At 48.6% G+C, this 27171-nt stretch overlaps 10 protein-coding genes across 10 annotated transcripts; 6 read left to right on the forward strand and 4 right to left on the reverse strand.

Annotated features, from left to right (window-relative positions):
• Positions 1 to 568: 568 nt before the first annotated feature.
• Positions 569 to 2255, forward strand: N7520_010323 (uncharacterized protein; the record flags this gene model as incomplete). Its single annotated transcript, XM_057144256.1, has 2 exons — positions 569 to 729; positions 785 to 2255. The coding sequence occupies 2 exons, from the start codon at positions 569 to 571 to the stop codon at positions 2253 to 2255; spliced, it is 1632 nt and encodes a 543-aa protein (XP_056990010.1).
• A 2987-nt stretch (positions 2256 to 5242) lies between these two features.
• On the forward strand, positions 5243 to 6394 carry N7520_010324 (uncharacterized protein; the record flags this gene model as incomplete). Its single annotated transcript, XM_057144257.1, has 1 exon — positions 5243 to 6394. The coding sequence occupies one exon, from the start codon at positions 5243 to 5245 to the stop codon at positions 6392 to 6394; it is 1152 nt and encodes a 383-aa protein (XP_056990011.1).
• A 237-nt stretch (positions 6395 to 6631) lies between these two features.
• N7520_010325 (SNARE-binding exocyst subunit SEC6) lies at positions 6632 to 8929 on the reverse strand (the record flags this gene model as incomplete). Its single annotated transcript, XM_057144258.1, has 1 exon — positions 6632 to 8929. One exon carries the CDS (start codon positions 8927 to 8929, stop codon positions 6632 to 6634), a length of 2298 nt encoding a protein of 765 aa, XP_056990012.1.
• Positions 8930 to 9451: 522 nt separating this feature from the next.
• N7520_010326 (mitochondrial 54S ribosomal protein uL30m) lies at positions 9452 to 9733 on the forward strand (the record flags this gene model as incomplete). The annotated part of the gene is made up of 1 exon (XM_057144259.1): positions 9452 to 9733. One exon carries the CDS (start codon positions 9452 to 9454, stop codon positions 9731 to 9733), a length of 282 nt encoding a protein of 93 aa, XP_056990013.1.
• A 606-nt stretch (positions 9734 to 10339) lies between these two features.
• On the reverse strand, positions 10340 to 12267 carry N7520_010327 (sphinganine-1-phosphate aldolase DPL1; the record flags this gene model as incomplete). Its single annotated transcript, XM_057144260.1, has 4 exons — positions 10340 to 11351; positions 11403 to 11536; positions 11608 to 12085; positions 12173 to 12267. The coding sequence occupies 4 exons, from the start codon at positions 12265 to 12267 to the stop codon at positions 10340 to 10342; spliced, it is 1719 nt and encodes a 572-aa protein (XP_056990014.1).
• Positions 12268 to 12775: 508 nt separating this feature from the next.
• hcsA (homocitrate synthase) lies at positions 12776 to 14432 on the reverse strand (the record flags this gene model as incomplete). The annotated part of the gene is made up of 5 exons (XM_057144261.1): positions 12776 to 13733; positions 13796 to 13863; positions 13926 to 14006; positions 14077 to 14294; positions 14372 to 14432. The coding sequence occupies 5 exons, from the start codon at positions 14430 to 14432 to the stop codon at positions 12776 to 12778; spliced, it is 1386 nt and encodes a 461-aa protein (XP_056990015.1).
• A 1483-nt stretch (positions 14433 to 15915) lies between these two features.
• On the reverse strand, positions 15916 to 18174 carry N7520_010329 (uncharacterized protein; the record flags this gene model as incomplete). Its single annotated transcript, XM_057144262.1, has 1 exon — positions 15916 to 18174. The coding sequence occupies one exon, from the start codon at positions 18172 to 18174 to the stop codon at positions 15916 to 15918; it is 2259 nt and encodes a 752-aa protein (XP_056990016.1).
• A 3047-nt stretch (positions 18175 to 21221) lies between these two features.
• On the forward strand, positions 21222 to 22117 carry N7520_010330 (uncharacterized protein; the record flags this gene model as incomplete). Its single annotated transcript, XM_057144263.1, has 3 exons — positions 21222 to 21527; positions 21602 to 21996; positions 22054 to 22117. 3 exons carry the CDS (start codon positions 21222 to 21224, stop codon positions 22115 to 22117), a joined length of 765 nt encoding a protein of 254 aa, XP_056990017.1.
• Positions 22118 to 22958: 841 nt separating this feature from the next.
• N7520_010331 (aminoacyl-tRNA hydrolase PTH2) lies at positions 22959 to 23663 on the forward strand (the record flags this gene model as incomplete). Its single annotated transcript, XM_057144264.1, has 2 exons — positions 22959 to 23283; positions 23359 to 23663. The coding sequence occupies 2 exons, from the start codon at positions 22959 to 22961 to the stop codon at positions 23661 to 23663; spliced, it is 630 nt and encodes a 209-aa protein (XP_056990018.1).
• Positions 23664 to 24402: 739 nt separating this feature from the next.
• Positions 24403 to 26388, forward strand: N7520_010332 (U4/U6-U5 snRNP complex subunit SNU66; the record flags this gene model as incomplete). Its single annotated transcript, XM_057144265.1, has 1 exon — positions 24403 to 26388. The coding sequence occupies one exon, from the start codon at positions 24403 to 24405 to the stop codon at positions 26386 to 26388; it is 1986 nt and encodes a 661-aa protein (XP_056990019.1).
• Between the last annotated feature and the right edge of the window lie 783 nt (positions 26389 to 27171).

Here is a 27171-nt window from a genome sequence, read left to right on the forward strand (position 1 = left end):
GGCTAGCGGTGGCTTGGTTTGGTGATACTGTTGTTACATTACATTCAAATGTCAAATTTTCTCTTCTCTCTTGGTCCTTCTCTGTTCAATGTTGTTCAAATGTTCATATATTCTGTACTTTTGATGACGATGTATATGACATTCTCGAGGGCTTTAATGTCTCAACATTGAAGGAGGAATTCTCTCAATATCAAAATTTGCTAACAGGTATAACTATCTTTGACACAAATACATGTGATTGAATATTTTATAGAAGTCCTCATATCCCGGACATACACATTGATAAAAGCAGATTCAGTGTACCAAGAATGAATGGAAACCAAAACGCTTAAATCTACTGCGCTCCAAGGCCTAAGAGTTAATGAACCGAAAAATTATTCTCAAATTACCAGACTTCAATTTTCACTTGTATCTGGTAATTAACTCTTTCCCCAATCCCCCTCTCACCTGGCTGGTACAATATCCAGCTTCATACTACTGATAAGAAAACCTTATCGCACGCGCCAAGAACGCGCCGATGCTAAAACTGACGTCGACCAACGCCGTTTTTGAAGCCCATGTCACTACCATGAACAACGAGCAGTTCCGGCGGCTGTTAGCCGACACTTCATCCTCAAACAAGTCTGGAGAAATATCGTCGTTCTCGTCCCGAAATGCAGCCCCCGGCAGCGCAACACCAGGCGGCGGGCTACTCGGCTCGCGAATGCGATCCAGCATTCCCATGACCCCGTATGTGCTCTTCTCTCCTACCACAGAGTCCTACTAATCTCTGTATCTTCTCCAGGCGCGCCGTAACTGGTGTCGATTTTGCCCGCCAACTCGCAGAACAGCGTCGCGAAGGAGGCGACCGACCCACCAAACGATTCAAATCCTCCGCCGCCCCAAAAGGCTCCAAGCTACCAACAGGATATCAAGACCGGGCCCAGCTGCGCAATGAAACAGCCGACGAAGATGACCTGACAAAGCGCATCAAGGCGCTAGAGGACATGGTGAAACTTGGCCAAATCGACCAGGCCACATTCGAGAAGCTGCAAAAGGAACTTGGGGTCGGTGGTGACACTGGGAGCACACATATGGTCAAGGGTCTGGACTGGGCTTTGCTTCGCCGAGCGAGAGCTGGTGAGGATGTCTCACAAGCACCTGCGAAGCCTGAACCAGCACCAGCGGACGATGAGCTTGTCGGCGAAGATGCCGAGGAGGCGTTTGAGCGCTTGATGGAGGAGAAGGCATTGGAGGAGGTTCAGGCTGCGCCAAAAGAGCAGAAGGAGAAGAAGAAGGGCATGATGGCGCCTCCTCCGGCGCGGAAGAAAACGAGAGATGAGATTCTTCAAGAGTTGAGGAGTAAGCGGGCTGCTGCGAGTGTGCCTGCTCCGCCGCCCGAGTCAGTGCTGGGAGCTAAGTTCAAGAAGCTTGGGGATGGAAAACCGGAGAAGAAGCGGTTTATCGAGACAGATGCGAGTGGGAGAAGGAGGGAGGTTTTGCTTATCACTGATGCGGAGGGTAAGACGAAGCGGAAAACGCGGTGGATTGATAAGCCTGGTGAATATGTTAAGCCTGATACGATGCCCATGCCTGATAAAGATGCCAAGCCGCTTGGTATGGAGGTTCCGGCTGAGATCGCGGCTAAGATTGCTGCTGCTGCTGCCCAGGAGAAGGAGGATGATGGTGATATTTTTGCGGATGTTGGTGCGGACTACAATCCCCTTGCTGGTATCGAGGACGAAGATGATTCCTCATCTGATGAAGAAGGGGAGACGAAAGATTCGGTCAAGGCAGCTCGAGAAGAGAAGAGGATCCCGGCCGAAGAGGATCAGAAACCTGGCGCTGGAGTACCTTCCAAACCTCGTAACTACTTTGCCACAGATTCTTCTACGGCTGTTGAGGAGGAGCCGGAGGACCGGTCTAATCCTCTCACGAGGGATCCGACTATTCTTGCTGCACTCAAGCGAGCAGCTGCTCTTCGGCAGGCCTCGCCGTCTGCTGAAGAAGGCGAGTCTGCCGAGTCCTCCCTGCGGCAGAAGAAGTTCCTTGAGGAAGCCAGACGACGAGCTGCCTTGGATGATGCGGATATGGATCTTGGGTTTGGGGGTAGTCGAAACGAGGACGATGAAGATGAGGACGCTGTGCTGCTGGACTTCGAGGATCAGGGTGCCAAGAAGCGGAAGCGTGGACCCAAAAAGAGGAAAGGTGATAAGGACAGTGTGGATGATGTGATGCGTGTGCTGCAGGGACGCCAGAAGGAGTCAACTTCATGAGGTTATTCGCATGTCTGTTCTTGTCTACCTGTCGGTCTATTGCTATCTCTTCGGAGTTGTCCATCCTACGTGGTGTTGTTCCTGGTCACCCTAACGATGAAATTTTATCCTAGACATCTTCATCCTGGTACTTCTATTCTCTTGATAGTATTGCTAGTTAGTGGCCTCGGCAGGTACTCCAATAGATGCTCTTAGTAGGCACTTGTATTTCCGCTTGGGACTCTACTGGCCTGCTAGTATTACTGTTACTCCTAGTGCTTCTCCGTAGCTGAAATTTCGCGCACTGATACTCCTACATGAATGCCACACTTTACAGCCCCCAAACACCTATTAAGAAGGGCTTAATCTCTCTATTCTCTATACTTCGCAGCTCCAGCCCTGACATCTCTCATGCTGTCCGGACTCCGGATCCATTTTGGGAAGGAGGACAGGCATCCGTCCGAGTGAAGCTTATTACTATTAGTTCTATTGAACAATCCCTAGACTTGTCCATTTCCATCCACTCATTCACTCTACTTGGGGCAATAAGTACTCTCTTTCCCTTTTTCTTAGTCCTTTTGCAACTCCCCACTTCCCTTCCCCCTCTCCCCTCCATCCTACCCCTACACCTTTCACCTATCTCATCTTTCCTTCATCTTCCATCCTCCATCCTCCACCTTTCACCTTCTTTTCTTTATTGTTTGTTCATAGATGTAGGTCATCATGATGTTGTTTCCTTATCATTCTATCTCACTTTGTCAAATCACTTCTCTCATGACTGCAGGGACGTATCGTTTGTTCGTGTTCCAGATCATCATAACACTGTATTTTCTCTAACATTTCCTTTTTCCTGTTGATGTTTTTTCCCTTTTCCTTTCTTCTTGTCCTCCACCTGCTCCTCGTTATTTCCTTTCTTTCATTGTTGTTGTCTCGCTTTGTCGGATCTTCCAGTGCGCTGTACTTCTCTTCCATTCCAGGTGATACTCTGGCAACTTGCCCTTGTGACTTCCCTTGACCTTGTCGCTCCTGCTAGACCTTTGTCTGCGTTGCTTGTCCATTGGTCGAGGTTGCTTGTTACGGGCAACTTGAATTGCTTGTGGTCACACCCCCCTTACTCACTTTACCCTAAATATAGCCATGATGACTACTCACCAGCAATTTGCTGACGGGAGGGCTCACAAACTTTTGGGTCTCTTTCCACTCTGCAACATATGCCATGCCGAGTTTCTGTCTCCGGTCTTTGTCTGTCGCTGCTTTCCAGGTGAGAACTCTGGTGGTTCCCTTCTGCCAATTCCCAAACTTGAATCTTTGGTGTTGCCCATCGATTCAAAGCTTCTCTAGTCTCCTTGGATTGGGACTTCTGTTCGTTCATTTCTTTGAAACATTAACTCAACGACCTTTGGCTAACAAAATGTTTCTTTGTAGGCTTCTTTTCGGTCATCAAGTCCCTACATGGTCACCATGTCAGATCTTGCAGTGAGAACTCTTTCCATCCTCTTTGCACTTCCTGGGGTTTATTTACAGTGTTGGCGAATTTACAGAGTCGGCGAAAGACCTCACCTGACAGGGGACTCTGTTTGGGCTTCTCTCATGAAGTCTAGTATGCATAGTCGCATCTTGCACGGACAACTCAAACTTGTGTGATGCCATTTATCCTTCAACGTGAGGCTCGCCCAATACAGAAACAACCCTCTTCGGACATCTTAATGCTGTTGGGGTCTGTCGCACATCTTCGAGTCTCACCGCTGACAGCCTCACACCAAAAACACACAGCACCGACAGTCTACCGACACATAGAACCGACAACCTATTGCCAGCACGGCTCCCCACTGGCGAACTTCATATTAAGCTACCTTAATGCGAGAAAACAACCCCCTCTGGCGTTCCTGAATACTGTCGGGATCCTCCCATATCTTGAGCCTCACCACTGACAGCAGCAACACTCAGCACCCACAACCTACCGGCAACAGAGCCCCGACTGGCTGCCCTTCCAGGTGAGAGCTCTCCCAATCCTAGACCAAACAATACAGTCTGGTTTGTCAATACTGTTGGGCCCCTCACCACTCACGGAAGAGAATCACCACTGACAACTATCCCCCAACAGGAACCTACAAGGTACTGGCATTCAGGATACTTAGAGATACTCACTCTGTCAGCAATATGCTGTGCGTCTACCATGCTTTCTCTATCTTCCCCATTCCCCTCGATGTGAGTCCAGATCAGACCTACATGTGATACTCGCGGATTGGCATGCTTGATATGATGTACTCTGCATCAGCGGCGACGAGCATAGACCTCTTCGTGGCGCTGTTGATGAGTATATTCTTCTTCGGGTGAAGCCAACACATGTTCAGAATAATCAGAAGCTGATAACTTATCATCCTTTGGGGTGAGAAGCTTTCCCAGCCAATAAATTACTCCCGTAACAGTCAACACAGGGCACCAACAACCTTCTGGCGTGTTGGAGGTTTGCAATGTCACCAACACTTGATACTAGAACTTTCCCAATCCTAGAACATGAACCCTTTTTTTCACTTTGTTTGAAACCACTATGGTGTCTCACCATGGACTGAACGGCCTCAAAACCGCAGACCTTAAGTTTATACTTGGTTGATGTCCACACGCCCTAATATCTGCAATCCAGTGTGAACTTGGTCTTCGTCGGCAATTGCAAGGGTAGTCTCTCACGATTGATGTTCAGATTAGGGCTCTTCGATGATAGAAAATCCATTTCCAGCTGTAACTAAATATTCTCTTCAATCAAACTAAATTCCTTTTTCTCCACCCATTCACTATCTCATTTCGAACTGTGGCATTGCTACCCGTGGATAACAGGGACTTGAAGGGCGGTCAAGCTAGACACCTGAATTTGGAGGCGCCACAATATGTTAACTATCCGTCAAAATTATACAATCTTGTTACTTATTCCTGTAAACATGTGGCCCTGTAGGTCTTCCCGTACTACTAATTTCTTCCAAACACATGCACCATATTCAACCAGCAGAGTCATGGGACCGAAGATGGGACCGAAGATGGGACCGAAGATGGGACCGAAGCACAACCTGCCTCGGGAAAAGCGTCCTCCTCTCACCCATTTTCTCTGTCTGCCGTTGGTCAACTTCACATCAATCCCACAGCTAGAAGCATCAATTTCTGCTTTTAAGAAGGACTATCCCCCAGTCGCAGTTGCAGATCTGCTTGAAAGCCGTGATAGATCATCAACCGATAATGCTCCAAGGACCCTTATTCCCGAGGGCGCCGTTCGTCCCTTGGGTACACTTCATCTGACACTCGGAGTCATGAGTCTCCCAAGCCAAAAACGTCTCGACGAGGCACTCTCATTTTTACAAACACTCGACCTAGCCAACTTGATGTACGAGGCAGAGCTCGCATCACTCCGTCAAAAAGAAAAGCGAGATCCCCGCCGGCAATCTAAGCCAGCAGATGAGGCAAAACAATCTGCGCATCAATTATCCATCTCTCTCGAATCTCTCCATGCATTGCCCCAAGCAAAATCTGCGACTGTCTTATATGCCTCGCCTGTAGATCACACAGGACGTCTGTATCCACTCTGCCTGATGCTCCGGGATAAATTTATTGAAGCAGGCTTTATGGATGGAGACTCCAAAGACAAAGAACAGGCAAAAGGCAACGCAGATAGAAGCCAGAGCCAGCAGGAAGTCACCACCACCTCAACGAGACTGGATCCTTATACTGCAGCTATAACTTGGAAACCGAAACCAAGGCCACTTCTTCTGCATGCTACAATAGTCAATACGATTTACGTGCGAGGGCGACCGAGACCGGGACCGAAATCTGCGCATGGGTCTTTGAAATCTACCAAGGGCAAGAATATACCCAACCGCTTTGATTTTGATGCACGTGGTATTCTGGAAAGGTATAAAGATTATTATGTCGATGAATCGAGGACAGTTCTCCGTGATACCGTCTCTTCTACGATTTCTTCTACGTCTAGGCCGGCCCGGAAATCGTATCCCTTTGTCTGGGCGAAGGACATTCCGATTAATTCGGTGTGTATTTGTGAAATGGGGGCGAAGAAGCTTGATTCTGATGATCATGGGACTTGTGATTTGAATTCGCGACTTGGTCAGGAGTATACTGTTGTTGCAAGTCGGACTCTGGATTCCGCAGGTAGATAATACTCCTTGAGAGTCAAAACCGTGGATAATTGTTCATGTAGATCAAATTACTTTCTATTATTCGTGGCAGTACAGTAGAACCTGCTTGCTAATTCATTGACAAAAGTGGCTTCAGGGTTACATCCCAAGCCAGCTTGGGGACTCCAATTTCCAATTTCAACCCCAACACCGTATGCTTGATGCACTCGTCTTTATCTCTTCCGCGATATTCGAGGTGGCATGGTAAAATCAGTTATTTCACCTCAATCGGCTCATGATAGTCTCTATGCCTCTTTCAACGGACAACTCAGCAGCCTTGGCCTTGATACCGCTGATCATGCTCCGCTCAAAGTCATCACGGGTACGCAGGACAGCCTCGACCCAGGAGAGCTGGAGATCCCAGTACTCAAGCTTGAAGGACTCGTAGACATTGACGACTCCCTGGCCCTTCTCGGCTTCAAGTAGGCGGACCAGCCAATCCACGAGACGCCATTTTTGCTTGATGGTTCCTTCGAAGGAGTCCTCGTATTTCTGGAAGAAGGCAAAGACAGTGAGAACATCGTCTTTGAATTTGTCTGTGAAGGGGTCTGCATTGCGGCGGAACTTGACGTTCTTGTTGCGGACCGAGGATAGGTAGCGGACTAGTAGCTCGTCGGAAAGTTCTTCGACAAGGATGTCGACGAGGGAGGGGTGGAGCACGGGAGTGTAGTCGGTCATATAATCTTCGAATGTGGATGTTATCCGCTTGATGGCGTATTCGCCGTACCACTTCGGGGTGAACAGGTCTGGGATAACAGTGGCGAGATCCACAGTGAACACCACCTGTACAAACTGCGCCAGGCAGTGTGTGCTCAGATCCACGTAGCCGTCGCGCAGTGTATCTAGCTCCTCGTTTGCCCGCGTAGCCATGTACTTGGGTGTCACTAGTGGCTCGAAGTCGCGCTTGAATCTTGACAAGTAGCCCATCTGGCCTGTCTCTTCATTGTCATCGATGCAGGCAATCTGATCACTAGCCACGCCGACCAGCCAGTCCTGCAGCAGCTGAATTCCTTCAGCCATCTCCGCGCCTGCTGACTTGGACTTGGCGCATTCTTCGTCGATCAGGTTTTGCCATGCGCTCTGTCGGGCCCGCAGGGAACGGAACATAGCATCGATAACACCTTCGACTACATCGGGCCTTTCGGATGCACCTGCAGCGACAACCTGTTCATGAAGCATACGCCACATGTCTGCCAGTGTCTTGGTGCGGAAGACGCCTTCTGCATTGGTATCCAGTGCATCTGGTTGCCGCTCCACAAGTCCTTTCTTCTCGGTCTCGAAAATGCGGTCCATCCACTCTTCGACGGCGTTGATAATGACACTCTGCCACTGGCGAATCAGTTCCGGCTCCCGGTCATCGAGAAGGTTGGGCTGAAGCTCATTCGGCATCCAACCAAGTTTCTTCATTTTCTTGTAATACTTATCGCCCCAGTGGATGATCTTCAGCAGATTGTCTGCAGGGATCTCGGGATCGTCAATCATCTTCACAAGGAAGTCGTGCATCATGCGATGGTAAATATCGGTGTAGGTCCTGTATATCTTCCATTTCTTCGGGACCAGATTCTGCATGCCTTGCTTGACTGTGAACAGATCATTGAAGAACCACCGGAAACTCTTTTCGAGAAGATCGGGGTCACCAAGGAATTGATCCTTGGTCTCGTCGAATTGGTTCTGTGCGTAGAACTCGATCGCCTGTAGGAACTTTTCCTTGTAACCGCGAACTGTCTTGGGACCGATATTCATGGACTTAAAGCGACTAGCCAGGTCCTTGTGGTCTTTTTGCGCTTCTTGCAAGGCCCGCACGGTATCATCATTCTTCTCCTCATTCAACACCAGAACAGCCAATCGAACAACCATGCTTTTGTTATCCTCCTGGACCAATGGGATCAAATTCATACAAGCCGTGCCAAGATGATCATCAAACCAATCAATAACAGAGTCTAGTCCCTGGAAGTACTCCGTCAAGGTAGTCTCTGCACTAGAATCTTGCGTCTTCCGAATCTGATCCAGGGCCTCATCCCTGAAATCTCGTAGCCTCGAAATCTGCATGTGAGCCCGCAACAGGTTGGGCTGGTTCTCAAGATCATCATCATCTTCCCTGAGGAGGTCCTCCACCTCTTGCAAATCCGCGCTAAAATTCTCCAACCCCTTCTTCATCATCAAAGTCGCATCAAAATTGCGCTGGATCCGCGCTAACTTGTCAATCTGCGCAAAGTCCTCCACGCTGTCCTGTGACTCTGCGCATAGTTTGTCGATCCCAGCCAATTCGTCCTTCGTCTTCGATACCTGGCGCTGGCCCTCAGTTAGGGCTCCGATACTTCGCTGTACGGCTTCGAGCTGGTCCCGAAGTCCCTCACGGAGCCGTGAGTCGACGGCTGTTTTCTTGCGCAAGTACTCGGCTTTCAGGCCGCCAATCTTGTCCAGATCTTCTGGATGTCGAAGGAGATCTCCCAGCCGTGGCATGGCAAACGTGCCATCGGCATTGGTATTTTGTGCAATTGTGGCTGTCTTATCCATGATTGAGGGGATATGTCGGTGTTATGGTCGGTACGGTAATCGGAGGCACCGCGGTGCGGCTCGATAGTTAGAAGCGAGCACGAATCAAGGTGTGAACATGCGTCTGATATTACAGATAAGATACTTCAGTCTTGCAGTCAAGATGTGTTTGTGCAATCAAGGAGGCTTCGAGATCCAACACGGCATTACCATACCCGTCGCTTCACTTGGGTGGAGAGCTGCGGAGCTCCAATGACTGGAGCGGCAAAATGCCAGCACGTGAGTCACCGCCCAGGAATTTGCGGCTTTGCATTGTGATCCGATCATAATCATGAACTCCGGACTCGATCACTTTTGTTAAGCGCAAATTGACAATTCATTCAATTATCGGCCGCTTATCACCTTCAATTCTTCCTTACTCTATTTATCGGGAAAGTATCTTTCTCGCAACCCTCTCCGCGCAAAGCGATCCATCCCGAACGGCGCACGCTTCAACCACCGAATCACGAAACATCCTTAATCTCTCATCAATCCACTTTCAATATGAGCTACTTCCGTATCACCCTCCTCCGATCGGCAATCGGTCTTCCCCGCCGCACAACAGATGTCCTCAAGGCACTCGGCCTGAAGAAGCGTATGGCCACTGTCTTCCACCCCGTGTCGTCCTCTGCTGCGGGTCAGATTATGAAGGTCAAAGAACTTGTCGAGGTGAAGGAGGTCGAAAACTATATGAGCCAGCACGAGGTGTGGCTTGAGCGGAAACCTGATCCGGGCTACTATGTTGAGAAGACTTGTGCGCAGGAACGGGGTGAGTTGCAGCAGTAAATACTGTTGGATGCTTATCTCTGTCCTCGAATAAAAAGGTCGAGGGAATAAATATTGGATTGAATCATCTATGGATATTCTTGGTTGTGTATCATCTACTACCTGCTTGTTCCTTTCATTGACCTGATGCGCATGGAGACTGTTGGGTTGTCTTTTTATGTTTTGCATGGAGCGGGCTTTTTGTTTCTGTCATGTATTCTATTCCTATGGCCACTTGGTTTCAGCTATGACCATGGCCATGTTCTTTTTCTTTCTCTTTTGCTTTTTCTCTGGTCGGCTATGTATTATACGGAACCCTGATTCAAATATTTTCGAAAACGAATATGTGCAATTTGAATTGAATTAATACCACTAAAAATAAAAGAGACGCGCCAGCCATTTTCGTGTTCAGTCCACATTGGCAGATAGAAGGAGGCGCTGAGAATCACACCACAAACGCCGCAATGCCCAACCCAAAAGCCGAGAGCATGATTCCAGGAATGGGTTCGTCGTCTATAGCCTCGGGTTGGGGATGTATTTGAGTTTTTGATACCCAGAAGAGCAAAAATCAATCACCTCGGGTATGCATTGAAGAAAAGAGAAAAGATTCTGTTCTGCACCGAAAGCTTAGGCTTTGTACAGAGTGTCGAGGAAGCCGACGGCCAGGCGGCTGATAACACTCTTGTCAGGGATGCTGCCGGCAACACCGTAGAGAGTGGAAGTGTCACCACGCTGCAGAATATATGACTTTCCTTGTCTGCGGCGCTCCTCAGCCTTCTCAAGCTCCTTGTCAATAACCTTGAGCAGATCAGTGATGAGTTGATCAACAGCCTTGGCGGTAGGGATGGTGAAGGCACAGTGCATGGCTGGAGGCGACTGCAGAGCATTCAAGTGCCACCCAAGGGCGGACATATCATCAGCAACGTCGTAAATATCAATGGCGCCATTCTTGCTGCGGAAAGCGACCACGCTGACCATGGGATTGCCGACAACCTCCATATGCAGCGAGAGGACGGGGTGTGTGCGAATTGCAGACTCAAACTTGCGGGAGGCATTGATGATCTCGGTACAACTGTTGATGTAACCGGACTCACCGACGCTCATCAGACTAGCCCAGCAACCAGCGATCAGAGCGCCAGGTCGTGAGCCAGCCACAGAGGGCGAGGCGTAGACACCACCAGACCAATCAGGGTAGACAAAGTATTGGTGGCTTCGGTAGGCTTTATTGCGGTAAAGCAGAACGGAGTTACCCTTGGGAGCGAAGCCGTACTTGTGTGTATCCACACTGATGCTAGTGACACCAGGCTGGCGGAAATCGAAACCGCCTTCCTCCTCGTACGGCGAGGGGAAGCCAGCCTTCTTGAGGAGGGCGATACAGAAAGATCCTAAACAGCAATCGACGTGGAGAGGAATCTTATACTTGGTCGCCAGGCGGGATAAGGCGGGGATATCATCGACCATTCCGTGAGGGAAGTTCGGTGCAGATCCAACAAGAAGTACAGTGTTGGGGTTAATCAGGCGACGCACGGCATGAACATCCACCTTGAACTCAGGTTCAGGGCAAGGAACCCGGTGCAGTTTAATCTTGAAATAGTTGCAGGCCTTGATGAAAGCAGCGTGGGCAGTGTCGGGAATAATCCTGTAAACTGTCAGTAACCGCAGGATGCCAACTCCTCCAAGCCAAACTCACATTTCAGGCTCTGTAATGCCGCGCTCCAAGAATCCCTTTTGCCGGGCACCTAAACAAGCCATGATGATCGATTCCGAGCCGCCACTGGTGGTGACACCAGCCCCATCAGAAGGAGCATTGAACATATTCAAGACCTGTATCAACAATCAGCTTCCATCCAGAAACTCCATGTCTTCGTTGAGTTCCTCCAATGTAATTCACATACCATAGAAACAATCTCGGCCTCCATTTTCCGAACTCCAGGGAAGATATCCGGATGAATAGGATTCGCAACACCGAATTGACCAAAGGCCTCCGCCTGGAGTTTCAACAAATCCTCGCCTCCATGGTAAACAGCACCGCTCACCCGACCATCTTCCCAGCGCGTGCGTTTCATGCCGGCGAGTTTCCCGAGCTCCTCACGGACCTTCTCCGCACTCCAACCTTCCTTCGGAAGCGTAAGATACCGATCGACATCCGGTCCAGTCGGTACAAGCTTCTTCTGCAAGTCCTCAAGGGCGGTATTCACCTCCTTGTCGACTTTGCCGCGCACACCGGGGGTGCGCAAAAGGACCGAGTAACAGAACAGGCGGATAGCGAGGTAGACATTGCGAATACTACCGAAGAGACCGTAGCCGCGGAGAGAGTAAAAGGATTTGCGGGTATAGCGGAGAATGAAAAGTACAAATACAATGTTGCGGATGCTGTGCAATGGTTGGGGTTTGTCAGCGTTGATCTGATCGATTCGTTGGGTCTGTTGGATTCGCGGGGAAAGTGCTTAAGTTACTTACAGGTCCAAATTTAGGACAGACAGATGGGCACTGGACGCACGGCCATAGCCTAGCAGTTTGTTCTGCAGGGCGACTGGGAACGCCGAATAGCTCATTTTGCCCGTTGGATGGGTCTTTGGAATAATGATGCCGGAGGGGGATTGGAGATGCCTGGGGCGGATGTGGACATTAAGTAAGGTCCGACCATCCGGGTCCCGTCACGTCAGCCAAGCCGAGGCTCACATGTCTTATCTTTGTACCATACGGAGTATTTACTTCAAATATCAACTTGTGGGCATACATATTGAAAGATCTTATGATCGACTGATTCATTGTAGCCAATCGGCTTCTGCGCTTATGTACAGTGGAGAGAACTCTCCCAACACCAACCCAGATCTTCCTTTCCGGGCTCCGAGTGTAATAAAAACACGAAAGACTTTTTCAAAACCTGAGAATCAAACAAAAGGAAAAGTCCCAAACATAAAACACATCAAAATCATCAGAGATATCTCAGCACCTTGACTCTCAAGCGGGCTGCCGCTATGCAAGCTCATGGACGCAGGAATGGTCTGGCGAATAAAACTCACGCTATTCAACATAAAAGGGGGAAATAAATAAAGTAGATTAAACGGCAACACCGTTGGCCTCTGCCAACTCCTTCTCCTTGGCAGCGAAGATAGCCTGCTCCTCGGCGCTCAGATCCATCAAGGGCTTGTTTTCTCCCTTGATGAGGTTGCGGTGGTAGGCACGGATAATGCTGTCAGCATCATCAACGGCAATGGGGCGGATATCAGCCAAAGCCTTGATCTTGGCAGTGCACTCCTTGTACTGAGCGTCAGTCATGTCGAGCTTGAGTTGCTGGGCACGAGACTTGATGGCGTTCCAGCCAGTCAGACGAGAGGCGAAGTGCACGTAGCGGGTCATGCCGAAGTCGGCGGGGTTGATGATCTCGTAGGTGCTGGGGTTGTTAAGAATGGCCTTGGCGTGGATACCAGCCTTGTGGGTGAAGGCACAGAAACCGGTGATGTAGTTGTTGAAGGGGATGTTGACCTCGACAGCCTCAGCGACCAAGTCCTCGATTTCCTTGAGCTTCTCGAGCTTGTACTTGCTCATGACGTATTCGCGGTCGGCGACCATCATGCGGGCCATCAGACCACCCAGAGGGGTGATACCGTTACGCTCACCGATACCGAGGACGGAGGTATCAATGTGGGTGGCACCGGCCTCAAGGGCACAGTAGGCATTGGCGATAGCGCAGCCAGTGTCGTTGTGGAAGTGGGTCTCGATGTCACAGCCGACAACACCACGGAGCACACGAACGAGCTCGTAGACCTGGCGGGGAGAGGCACAGCCAACAGTGTCGGCAATACCAACACGCTGCACACCGACCTTGTCGACAGCAGAGTAGATAGACAGAAGGTCGACCAGGTCGGAACGGAAAGAGTCCTCGCTGGAGAAACGGATCTCGATGCCCTTGGACTTGACGAATTCGATGACCTCAATGGCGGTGTTCTTGATGTAGGTCATGTCCTTACCGTGGGAGTGCTCACGGAGGTAAGAGGAAGTACCGATGACAACATCACTGGTCCAATAGTCAGCTATATCAATTCCATTAACTTTTGACATTTTGTTTTAGTGACTCACACTCCATCAACACCGGTCTCGACAGCAACGCGGGCATCATCCATGTGGCAACGGATGTGAGTAAGAATCTATAGGATAATTAGTCTCAACTCACATTCTCGGAAATTTGCCACCAAGGATTGAAACGTACCTTGGCCTTCAGACCAAGCTTGCAGATAGCCTCGCAGTCAGCACGGGACTGCTCGGAAGCGCAGGGGCTAGTAAGCTCAATCTACAAAGGTATTGTCAGTCTGGGATCCTTGCTGCCAGTATGCCCCGTGGGGCATAGGTGAATCACTCACGTAGTCCACACCGAAGTCATCGAGGGCCTTGGCGATCTCAATCTTCTTCTCGGTGTCAAAAAAGGCGTTGGCGAACTGCTCACCCTCACGCAGGGTACTCTCAATGATCTTGAAGCGGGAGACATTGCTCAGGAAATCGGTGACGCCAACATTGTGGCCGTAGGGGTTGCGGGAAGCGGAAGGGTGAGGGTTCTGGCGAGTCTCAATGCCGGTGAAGCCTGCTCGCAATTTTGAAATTAGAACTGATACTCTTAACCTGCTCGCATATTGAGTTGTGCAGGGCAAAATAACATACCGTCATGGTTGTTGGAACCATTGGCCTGCGCAGCGGGCTCGGGGTCGGCACCGGGACACATTGTGGGTATGGGAGTTGGTGGGGTTATGGAGGGGTAGTGGCGGTGGTAAAAGTTCAAGGTATGGACCAAGTTCAATGCCTGGTCAAGTAGGGTTTTTCAGATGATATTTATGTTCAAGGAGGGGAGAATCAAAGAAGTAAGAGTCATAAAGTGGAGTGGGCGGTGTGGTGGCTTATTTGCGTAGTAATCGTCCTTCGCTGTCTCGGCGGCAAAAAAAATGAAAAATTTCACTTTTGCGGGGTGGAGCAAGGGTTGCGCCGAATGCGCTCATAGGTTCCCCCCTCATGTCTGCTACATTTTCCGGTCCTTTTGTGCTTCTTATGACTCAATTTCAGGATCTTCTATTTATTATACCATATCGAGTTTTCTACCTACTGGAATATTGTTCATTTGCATTGTGGGTGAAAATTACTTTAGTTTTCCCTCATTGCTTCTGTCTTGCAGCTTGCTCGAGACCGACATCGGCACGGCGGGGTCCTAACCCAGGTTTGTCTGCGTACAGTGACCGGTGGACTTCGCCGATGCCAAAAACTAGGCCTTATGGTTTAGTAATATTTTCCATCCCTATGATAAGGTAGATCAATTCATGTGTCGTCATAATAATCGGCCCCACGTAGTTGACTGCTTACAAAAGAGATGTTCACCTACAGTATGCGAATGTAGAAATAGCAGAGTATCCATACAACGTCTCGTTCAATTGTTATAATAGGGCCCTAAATAGAGATGGTGAGTAAGTGCTACCATGTAGAAGTCTATAACACTGCATAAGTATTTTGTATAGAACCTAGAGAATGCTGAGAAAACATGCTCCTGCACGCCACCCTTTACCGCTTTCGGGAGATGCATGCATGAGTCAGAAGGTGATGATTAAAACGGCATAAAATAAAGGCGGTAAGAGTAACTATATCAAAGCGGTGAACGTTCGGCCTTGTACACTTAACGCTTTATACTACAGGAGTTTTTTAAGGTATCACGCCGATGTTAATATCATGGAAGAGTTATTATTCCATTGACACTTCAAGGACACAAGATGCTCAAAATTTTTCCTGGGACAGTCGTCCAATCTGCCATAATATCGATTGGAGCTTGGTTTAATTTACCCAACACGTATGCTTGCCGTATCGAAAACGCCCTATTGAATATTAGCAAAAAACTCCTGGTAGCAATATTCCCGACAAGTAACGTACAAATAGGATAGGAGCTTTGCCGATGTTTGGGTGTGGCTGGAACAAATTTCGTTAAAATTTTGTCAGAACATTTGGAAGGTTGAGAGCCCTGGTACTTACTTCATCACCCCAACGATATACAAGCATCCAATGACTCCAGAATCTTGTATTTTTTCAATCACCATTGGGTCTTGCAGCAATTTAGGGAAATTTTGGCTCGTTGGAAGAAGCCGGTTGCTATCGAGTAACGCCCACACCCCACAATTGTCGTCCCTCAGAAAGAGATTAGCTGTGAACGAGAATAATTATCTGAAGACTTACAGTGGTTCACCTTGCAAAGTAAAAAATTGCCATTCGATGAAAAAGAATCCCCGTGGATCAAAGTCCAACTTGGGATATGGTTCATAGGCCACATTCACGCACCAAGCATGAACGCCCGGACTGAATACGGTGCGAGGAATGCCTACATCGCCAATGGAAAGCTCCCTCATTTGGAGGTAAAAATGCCCTTGTTCTTTTCTGGTGTAGGTCAGATCGAGTAGATCATTGACAACATAGATCAGGGATTTGCTGGCAGAATGCGATTTGGTCAAGCTTTCACGAGTTTCTGCATTGAGGGCATCACCACCCAATGCAATCTCAAGATTTGTTATTATTGAGCTCAGCGGAGTCTGGACCTGCTGGACCGAGTCAACCAGCAGCAGGTAGCTTTGCATGGAATCCTGTCTTTGGCGTCTAGCTTTGATGAATTTACTGTAAACAAAGCACAATATGGTCGCTGTCTCCATGTCCGCTTCGGACCAGTCGCGAGATCGACCCAGAACTGTTTGTCGCCATGCTGCAAAGCTGCTACGGGGCTCCAGATACTGTGCGGTCCCCCTGCATTTTTTCGTATTATAGGGGTCACCGCCCCATTTGATCTCAGATAGTTGACCCTTCCGGAAGAATACAAGGGAGTCGCGACCATCGTCGGACAATGGTATAAAGAGGAAGCCCGATATAACTCTCAGGCCGGGTGGGTAGAATAAGTCAGGAAAGTCCTGAATGATATCCTGGGAGGCGAGTACGGAGTTAGGTTGGCGTATACGGAGAAATCCCGAAAGTGCGAAAATCTCGGAGACCGTATTCAACGTATCTCCAAAAAGTTTTGTTTCGTCGCAAATAGAGAGACATCCATAGTCTGCACCGAGAAGCCGTAGTAAGTAATCTGCAGACGTCATAATATAAAGAGAGAGGTTGGCCTGTGTAGGAAATGCGTTGATTAGTCTCCGTGCATGTAGTCGTGATGTGTAAGAAAGACGTTTGATATTGCGCGAAACGATATCGCCTATTAGGCGGCACATCTTTCGAACAGGGAACGAGACGCGCATGCCTTCATCTCCGTAGGAGTGGCAAGATATCAAGCCCCATAGATCTTTAGAGCCATTGATGCTGATCGACATACACGAACGAACTTTCATATTGGCAAGGTATTTGGTGTGAATAGGCGATATAGCACGTAGGTATGCATGTGTCATATCGAAAGGTGCTCTTATGTCTTCTATTGTTCGGCATACAAGGCGTGAGGTCACTTGGTCGCGATCATAAAGTAGCCGAACTTTATTAATCCTGTATAGCTCACGGGCTTGCGGTGGAATATCGGATGCCGGGAAGTGATAGTCTTGATATAGATCAACGAATGGCTCAAGCTGGGAATCCACCAGTTCAGTAACAACTTGACCATTCCAGCTGTTATCGAATTGATAAATCAAGACTTTATTGAAACCCGTTAGATCCTTAACTAGGCCTGCAGTAGCATAAAGTAGAGAATCAAGGTTAGTAGCTAGGCTCAATTGCTCCTGGATCTGAGTCAAAGCACCAAAAACCTCCATTGTCGCTGCTTCTCCTTTGCGTTTCCGAGCATTACGGAAAGTCCGAAGTGGCTGACTGAGATTGATATTAGGAGTCGCAAATCGCTCGGTAGTGTCGATCGGGTTATTCTTGGTTCCACTAATATTCAGCGGGTTGATCTCATCATCTTCTAGTTCAAGCTCGCATATGATCAGGTCATTTTGGGTTTCGCTGACGTGCATAGCACACCAAAAGCGACGAGTTTGCTCGAAGCCTGTGATAAGAGAGAGGGAGAAAACTTCAGGACCATCCGCAGCAGAGTCGTTCATGTCTTCACGGGTCGAGTCAACGTGATACAACAACGTGTCCGATTGGTCTGTGTTCATGATATCGCAAAAGCTTTCCAGCTCAAATAGTTGATTGGGAGAGTATCCCAAAAGTTGGTGGGAATTTTCGCTGACCACACGAACCACAAGGCGGCTTGGAGACTCTTCTCGTAGTGCGAGGATCACACCAAAGCTCTGGATGGCACCCGGAGTTCTGATCGGCTCATCCTCGCAGTATTGAAATAAAGGCCCATCTCTTCCTGTGATTACCACGTGTCCGTTTTCGATGGTACTATATTTGAATCTCGCAGTAACGTAGGAATGAGGTTCGTCAGGTGAGGGCTCCGAATACAGTGGTAGTGATCCCTGGTTATCGCCACCCCCTGTATCTCCAAAAATAAATCCAGACTCTGTTGTCATGCTTGTTCTTTCTCCTCAAATGAGAGATGTGGATGGGAAGAAAGGTGTTTCCTCAAAGGCATGTAAGATCTGATGATTTAAAACGCTTATCCTCTCCACAAACATCACGAGGCCAATATCCCATATCTATCCATGGGATAACCTCTCTTGGTTTATTGTGGGGAGTTATCACTGGTCATTTGAAGTTTCAGGCAAATTCATGACGTCAATTTACATTCAGGAGATTTTAGCTTGGGAAGAGTTAAAGATACGATGGTTCAACCATCAAATCAAAAACTCTGAATGGTCCAGACCCCATGCAGATTCTCCCTGGCATGAGCTCATGACAGTGTGCAGACTGATGATCGTACCTATGGCGAGCAAGATGGTCAGACATCATCGGGGTCATATCACCATTCTTTAGACAGTGCTCTTTAACAAGGCTTACTGTAAAGCTTTAGCGTCCGAGGATGATGAATTTCAGTCTCATTCTTTGGTAATGGGCGTCGAATTGGCGTTTCTGTGATACATCAAGCCGTGGTTCATGGGCATACGAACGGAATCAACGCTTCATTACGTGAGGGCAATGTATCATAAAGGGGCTTCCTGACTACTCGAGAGGAAGTCAAACAATTCCATTTAATCGTATTTCGCAGTAAATACATCACTCTTCAAACCAGAAATAACGGCGTATTGGTACAAACTCTGGCATTCCAGATAATTGGATATGAAACTTGACCTCATCCTCTAAACCAGTCGTCTCACCCGAGATCAAATATTCCATCGCTATCATGATTCGAAAGGGACCGAGATGCTGACGAAACATACCTGTAGCTGGATGGTGATCAATGGCATATAATGTATAATGTTCCGGCAACAATCTTTTGGATCAACTCCAATGGCGATTTTATCAACGGCGAACTGAAGATGAATGGCATCATAGGCGGGAATGCATATCGCCCAAAAGATTGTCATGGCATGAACGATTGCAATTTCACTTGTTCCTGTACTCCCAGGCAATTGCAAATCGCTCTCAGCAGTGATGGTATTTGTACCGAACCTCACTCTTCACTCAACGAGATTACGTGAGATCTTTAGAGCTTTGGCTCGTAAATGCATACGGTGACTTTTTTTGGTGTTGAAGTTCGCATCGGCATGCATTTCCTCCATTTCTGCGTAGATAGATGGCAAATCTAAAAGTATATCGATTAAATGATCCTTTGGAGTCTTTGCATGGTGAGTCCAAGGATCGTTTATTCACCTAGGCTGGGCAAGTACTGTTTCTTGTCGTATTCTCAGAGCGTTTAGAGTCTAGCATTATATTAGCTTCGTTCCCTTTCCTGGAAACTGATTCTTCATACATAGAGTAATCTGCCATCAGCGAAAAGCCTGTGTGCTGATTCTGTAGAGAAAAACACGGGGTCCTTCGAAAGGAGAATAGCTAGATCCCCTATTTGATGGGCTTTCCAGCCTTGGCTCGGCTTTCTCTAGATGAGTACGTATTTTAACACCGAGTTCTAGGGTTGATGCGTTATTTCTTGATGAAGGATCAGGTATTTCGACCAAGTTGACCATTGGGTGGGTCAAGCTAGCAATCTACTATTGCTTTTGCGTTATGTATATGGTGCTCTCATGAATAGTTGCAGCTTGAGATATTTGATTTATCGTCGAGACACATATTTCTCATTCGTATCTTTACTTCCTTTCCAATTTCCCATATTTAGCAGAATGCTGGCAGACCTATCGACCGAATATGATAACGCACTTAGTGCCAGTATGCAAAGTGTACTTGGTGTAAATATTCAGGAAAACAAACAGAAAGGAACAAACAGAGCTCCACCCTACCCCGGTGGCCGAGGTGCCATTGACTGCAGCTCCAATACTTCCTGGTGAGGTATCTGAGGCGTTGCAGTATTGGTTTCGGACTCGGGCCCATGTACGCAAAATATCCAGTCCAAGCACCTGCACAAGGTTCTCGGCCAGACCCACCTGACGAGCCCTAAGGCAATGCTGACAAGGCAAAATAGCACTGGAGGCACCAAAAGCCACTTCACTTTGTCAGGGTGTTCGTTGAGATATTCTACTGGTCATTTAGACAAATGTCAAGCATGTAATGATTACAAATCCCTGGGCACCTACTCAATAAGTCCCGGCACTCATTGAAGTTTGGAGGCATCTTGTTGACTCTGGTGTCATGGTAGTTGCGAGGTGAAGAGTAAGTAAAATCATAGTAATTGAGAAAGAGTGCTGGTCTATCCTCTCTTCGTTCCTCTAGCACTTTGTTTCTTTCAGCCCAGTAATTATGTACAGACACGCTGTACATACACCAAGGGGCAACTTTCATGTGGAAAAATGGTGGAGGAAAAGAGAAGTGTTGCGAATCTTCAACGCTATGCATGTATATGGCTGTAAAGGGAACGAATTCCACAAGGAACGGCAGAGTTCGAGCCCGCTATTTATAAGTCATGGCCGATGGCTCAGTGAGGTTCGTTGTACCTTGACTGTCTCGGGGTGTTCTTGTGACGAGGCAAGCAAATCAACACGAGAGGAGTAATCCATTCACTAAAATACTAAGCTCAAGAGATTAAGGAGGGAGATAGAAAGAGAGAGAGGGGAGAGAGAGAGATAACGTGGGGAAACATTATATAGGCAGGTATAGGCAAACAGATGACCAATCTCTCTACAGCTACACGCAACCCAGCAGACCCAGAGTAGACCAGCCCAGATCCGTGACAGCTCACACTCGTAGATCAAATCATTACTAATCTTTGAGATAAGTCATGTTATTAGCAGAAGACTAGCTCTATCAAGTCTAATAAAGAACAAAAACAAAGATCCATGAGTGGGTCGGATCTCCCCGCGTGCCAATTACGTGTGGTTGGTCCGGGCGCTCAGGCCAGATGTCGTCCAAGCCTAGTTGGCTTCCATCCCTCTTCCTCCTATCCACCCTCTGGTTTGCGTCAATTGATCAAGTCTAGGTAAGTATCCAAACTACTTCATGTTGATGCATTTATACAACTTCACTGTTTACTTGATTCTGGTCTGAATTAACCCGTGTCACAGCCAAGATGCATTTCACATCGTTTGTCGCCCTCCTCCCTGCCCTGGCCCTGGCACAGGAACAGGTGCCCCTCGCCGACCGCGTGCAGGGATGGTTCAACAAGGCCAAGGCATACGTGCCTACTGCTGTTCCGGCTGAGCCCATCGTCAAGATGGCTGAGAAGGTCTCCGAGAAGGCCGTCACCCCGTTGACGCTTGAGAACTGGGAGTCGGTGCTGACTCCCGGCCCCCAGCCCGAGGACTGGTACATCTTCGTGACCGGTGGTAACAAGACCTGCTTCGGTCGCTGTGAACATGCCACCAAGGCTTTCCAAGTAAGTATTATTTGGATGCGCTCGTATTTAGCTCATGCGCTTCGAATCCACTCCGATAACTAACAATTCATCAGGAATCCACCCTCCTTTTCTCCGCGGATCCAACCTCTCCTAACCTCGCTCTGCTGGACTGCGAGGAGAACCGTATTCTCTGCTCTATCTGGTCCGCTGGCGCTCCCTCCGTCTACTACTTCCAGGTCCCCGAGGCCCAGCCCGAAGGCCGCGCACCCACTCCCCTTCACATCGTCCACATGAACACCACCACCGTCACCCCCGAGGAGCTGTATAAGATCCACTCTGAGAAGAACTTCGAGAAGGTTGAGGCCTACGAGGGCGCCATGCACCCCACTGACAGCTGGCTCGCCCAGAACAAGCTGAACGTTCCCATCGGCTACGCCCTCTACGGTATCGGTGCTGTTCCCAGCTGGATGTTCATGATTGGTATCTCCTTCTTCAGCCGTACTTTTATGTAAGTTCTGCCGAGGCTGGGTCACCTGGTGATACTTGTGCTAATCTGGAATTTTAGGAGCCGTCGCATGCCTGGTAACGCTGGTGCGCGTCCTGCTGCGCCTGCTGGCAGCGCCAACTAAGGTTCTAATCTGATGGCATTTTCTTTTTGGATTGTATATAGCGAGTCGCAGGCCTTTTGTACTTCAATACACTTGGTGGGCGCGTGTATTTTGCTGGAAGGCTTCATTTCAATGATTTAGAGCTGCTTCATTAGGAATTTTAATCAAGGTCAACCTTTATCACAGCTCATCTGAGGGTTTAGACAGGAGTAGTATCTAGGTTACGTAATATCAATGCTTAATGAAGTTTCCAACTTGAAGGTTGTGGCCACATGGGTGCCTTTTACCTAGTGTCAGGCCCATTCGGCCTGTCTGTCGCCAAAATTGTTGGAATGGGGGCATCGGTGGATCCATGGAAGTACACAGTGTATAACGTTGGCTTGAAGATCTATCTACTTAGTCAACTTGAACCTCATGAAAGCCGATGTTATGTCCATGTCTAAAGAAAACATGGAAAGTCCAAAATATTTAGAATCTTACAATTGTCTTATACATACTACAGTGTTAAACAATGTTAAACATTTGGGAATTCCGAAGGTGGGAGCTTACAATGTGTAGATAGACACCCATTGGGAGTTTGATATATTCAGTGTTTACAAATTGACCGCATACGCGTTCAGCACTTCACACTGTACTCAGATAAGATCTAAAAATATTGAACAGCGCGAGACTCAAATTCTAAAATTCATGACATGAATTCGAACAGTCAGAAATTTATGGCTCTCAGTGCAAAGGTTGAACATCGCCGCCCGATATGTAATCAAGCGCTTGAGTCCGGACCCGATCCGCAAATCTACTCACAAGAAATCAACCACACTACTACACAACCGACCCTTCCCGAAACCACCTCCTCAACCTCAGAATGGCTGCATCAGCCCCCATAGACCGCATCCCACCCACAACAACAGCCTACGTTATCGCAACTGCCATTCTCGCTGGCGTGACAGGCTACTTTATCGGCCAAGGTTCCTCGCTGAATCTCTTCAAAGAGAAGCAAGGCTGGCCGAACGGATACGACGTCAAGGTCCACCGGGACTCGTCAGACGAGGAAGACGAAGCGGAAGACGAAGCCGAGTCCGACGACGACAGTGAAGACGGCAATGGCGAGGAGCTAGCTCAGTTCAAGGACAACGTCGAGGAAGTGAAGCTGGTGTTGGTAGTGAGGACGGACCTGGGTATGACCAAGGGTATGTTACATTCTACCAGAAAAACCCTGCTACTCGTTCCTATCGTGCAACGCTAACCGTTCGCTGTTCGCGCAGGCAAAATCGCCGCTCAAGCTTCCCATGCGACACTCGCCTGCTACAAATATTTCCTCACTCATGCACCCGACAGCCAGATCCTGCGCCAATGGGAGCGCGGTGGCCAGGCGAAGATCGCGCTGCAGATTAAGGGCGAAGATGAGCTGTTGACTCTTCAGGCGCAAGCTATGAGCTTGGGTCTTTGTGCGCGTGTTATTCAGGATGCGGGCCGGACACAGATTGCTAGTGGGAGTCGGACGGTTTTGGGAGTTTTGGGACCCAAGAGCATTGTTGACGGTGTAACGGGGCATTTGAAGTTGCTGTAAAATATGATTTATCAAGCTGCGCCATACATAATGATCATGAATGATAAATCTTCATCTATCACGCATCGCCGGGCCAACAACCCTGCTGGGTACATGGCCCCCTGCTAAAGATTTTCGTGCAACGATTGGGGTCGAGTGCTACGCAAGATCATCTCAGCTAATGAGGCGCTTGATACGATCCATGATAAATGTGTCTACTATGAAATGCAAATGCAAGCTATATAAAAGGGAATGTTTGCTGTCATGGTTAATCCCTAGCCTCACAGACCAACGGCCATCGGCAAAGAGTTCAGGAATATGACGCTGTCTACAGACCAGGCACCCAAGCCGAGCTCACCAGGAGGGAGCTCAAGACCCGGGTCACACCCAGTGTAGACTTTAATCTGAGATCCGTCGACTGGATACCGTAAAGTGCCATACATATGAGGTATGGCCCCGTGACGTCGAACTGCCCAGCTCTCAACCGATACACAAGGGCGAACCCTTGAGACCAGGAAATCTGGACACAGATCTAGGTTGTGTTTGTTGAAGAAAGAAGGAGGAAAACGGGAATCAAACTTTGTTTTATTTAACGGAAATTAGTACGCTAGTCTATGTTGGGACTAGTGGATATAATCACATGATCACTGGATCGGGTGGAACTGATATTGATAGCATTCACTTGGTGACCAACCTCCTCTTTGATTTCTTATCTATTCTCCCTACTCCCAGTCTTGCTCTATCGAATACATCCGTCACCATGGCGGACGCCGTATCCATCGAGCAGACCAACAAAATCCGAGTCTCCCTCGGACTCAAGCCACTCCCTGTTCCCGGTGCCGCCACCGGTCCCGAATTCAAAGAAGACGACTCCTCCAGTGGATCTGAAGACGAAGAAGAACCCTCGAGTACACTCGAAACCCGACAAGAGGAAGGCTACGAGAACTGGAAAAAACTACAAGATGATGCCGACGCGAAACGCCGACGTGAAGAAAAGAACAACGCAATTAAGAAAGCCCGCGATGAGGCTCAACGCATGATACAGCTAGAAGGATCGACACTGGGCGACTCGAATGGCGCGGATCTCGACACAAAAGCCTGGTTGATGCAGTCCAAGAAACGCACAAAGAAGATTGAGAAGGAGCGCGCGCGCAAACTGGCCCAGGAACTGGAGGAGCGGGAGCGTGAGGCTGCGATTCAATACACCGCTGAGGATTTATCTGGCGTCAAGGTCGGACATTCTCTTGAGGCATTTGGAGGTGGCGAGGATCATATCCTTACTCTGAAGGACAGTGCGATCGACAACGAGGAAGATGGTGATGAGCTGGAAGATGTGCTTCTGGCGGAGAAGGAGAGGACCGAAGAGAAACTTGAGCTGAAGAAGCGCAAGCCGGTTTATGATCCCACGGCTGAGAATGAAGGAATCCTCTCACAATACGACGAGGAGATTGACGGCAAGAAACGCAAGAGATTTACCCTAGACGCCAAGGGTTCTACAGAAGAGGAACGGGAGGCTAAGCGACAGGAGGTCTCAGGCAAGTTAAGGATGGGAGCTATCAGTCTAAACCTAGAGCCTGATGTTCCGACTTCCGATTACATGGACATCAGCGAGATCAAGATCAAGAAGCCGAAGAAGAAAAAGAGCAAGACTACCAAACAGCGAGCGACCATTGACGATGATGATCTTGTCCCCACCGAATCAAATGGAGCGTCTATGGATATTGACTCAGTCAATGGAGCCCCTCCCCGAAAACCGGTGGATCAAAACGTTTCATTTGTGGATGATGATGACCTACAAGCATCTCTCGCACTTCAGCGACGTGCTGCTTTTAAAAAGCGGAAGAAGATGCGCCCAGAGGATCTCGCTCAACAGCTTCGCGAAGAAGAGACTCAGACGCCAATGGAGGTCGAAACCCCCAACGGAGATGCAGAAGAGCCTGGCCTCGTAATTGATGAAACATCTGAATTTATCTCCAACCTCCAGAAACCTACAATCCCCGAGCGGGAAGAGCGACAGAAGTCTACACCCCAGGAAGCTAAACCTGAGCCGGAGGAGCCACAAGACGTGGATATGGAACGCTCTTACAATGACATTGAAGACGACGAGGATCTCGCTGAACGTATCAAGCGTGAGAAATCTCAGCAGGAGAAAGAAGAGATTACTGGTACTGGATTGGAAGAAGAGGCTACTTTGGATAAGGGGTTGGGAGCTGCTTTGTCCATGCTGCGACGACGCGGTCTGGTGAAGGACACGGGCGGTAGCGATCGCAACGCTCTCATGCGTGAGCGTCAGCGCTTCATCCAAGAAAAGGAACACCGGGAAGCCGAAGCCGACCGACGTGCCCGGCTGCAGCGTGAGCGCGATCGTGCTTCTGGCAAGCTCGACCGTATGACGGCCCGCGAGCGCGAGGATCACGCTCGCTGGGAGAACAAACAGCGAGACCAGCAGGAAGCCCGCCAGATGGCCGAGATATTCAACAAGGAGTACAAGCCAGACGTGCAACTCAAGTATGTTGACGAATACGGCCGATCGATGAACCAGAAGGAAGCATTCAAGCACCTTAGTCACCAATTCCACGGCAAAGGTAGTGGCAAGATGAAGACGGAGAAGCGACTGAAGAAGATGGAGGATGAGGATAAACGCGAGGCCATGAGTACTATGGACAGCAGTCAACACACAGGCATGAACAATGCTATGGGACAACAGGCACGAAAAAACCGCCAGGCCGGTGTACGCCTGGGCTAAACGATATGACTATTCCCCAGGGGGGGGGGGGGTTTTTTTACTCCAATGTATAGTTGCAAAACGACGATAATGTTTGGGACAACACCCGCTAACCATATCTGACAAGTCCTCCCGTAAGGTGATCAGACCATCTCTCCGCGTGTGGGGATGACGGGTATTTGACCTCATATTTAACCGAGTTTTCCAATATTAGTGTACGGAGGTTTAGATCTGTCCAATTATGATCTACACCAGTTATGCGTACAGTAAATGTGAATATGCAAATGAATCATTGGTTGCATATTAATCCTTGTTCCTTTCCAGACCGGTCTTTACCCCGAATTCGTGAGGGGAAAATGATGTGGAGTCTTTGTCCAGCCTTAATCAGCTCACCGGGAAGTAGAATCCCGATGTCGCGCAATGTCGGGGGACGATTTCCTATAAGTTTGTTCTATATAGAATCTCAAAAAGTAGTACAACAGTAGGGATAAAGTATATCACATCCTAGATCTATTATATCAAATCTACCATCTCCCATAGCAACCGAAAATATTAATTGACACATTTGATCGACTGAAAATGTGCGGAAGAACCAATCCCGCCCTGGCTTGTTCTCTTGAACACGGATGTACCCGGTACCAGTCTTAACTATGTAACCCCACACCACAATCTTCGTACCCAATACCGGTATCACATGAGTCAGGCCAAAACAGACGCACCGCAACAACTCCGACCTTTTTCTCTTTTACTCCCGGTTTGTCCCTTTCAATCTCTTCCCCAATTCCAACTTGGATTTGTATCTAT

This window comes from Penicillium odoratum (assembly GCF_028828045.1).
Source record: "Penicillium odoratum strain IBT 22623 chromosome Unknown utg000008l_segment0_segment0, whole genome shotgun sequence".
NCBI classification, from domain to species: domain Eukaryota; kingdom Fungi; phylum Ascomycota; class Eurotiomycetes; order Eurotiales; family Aspergillaceae; genus Penicillium; species Penicillium odoratum.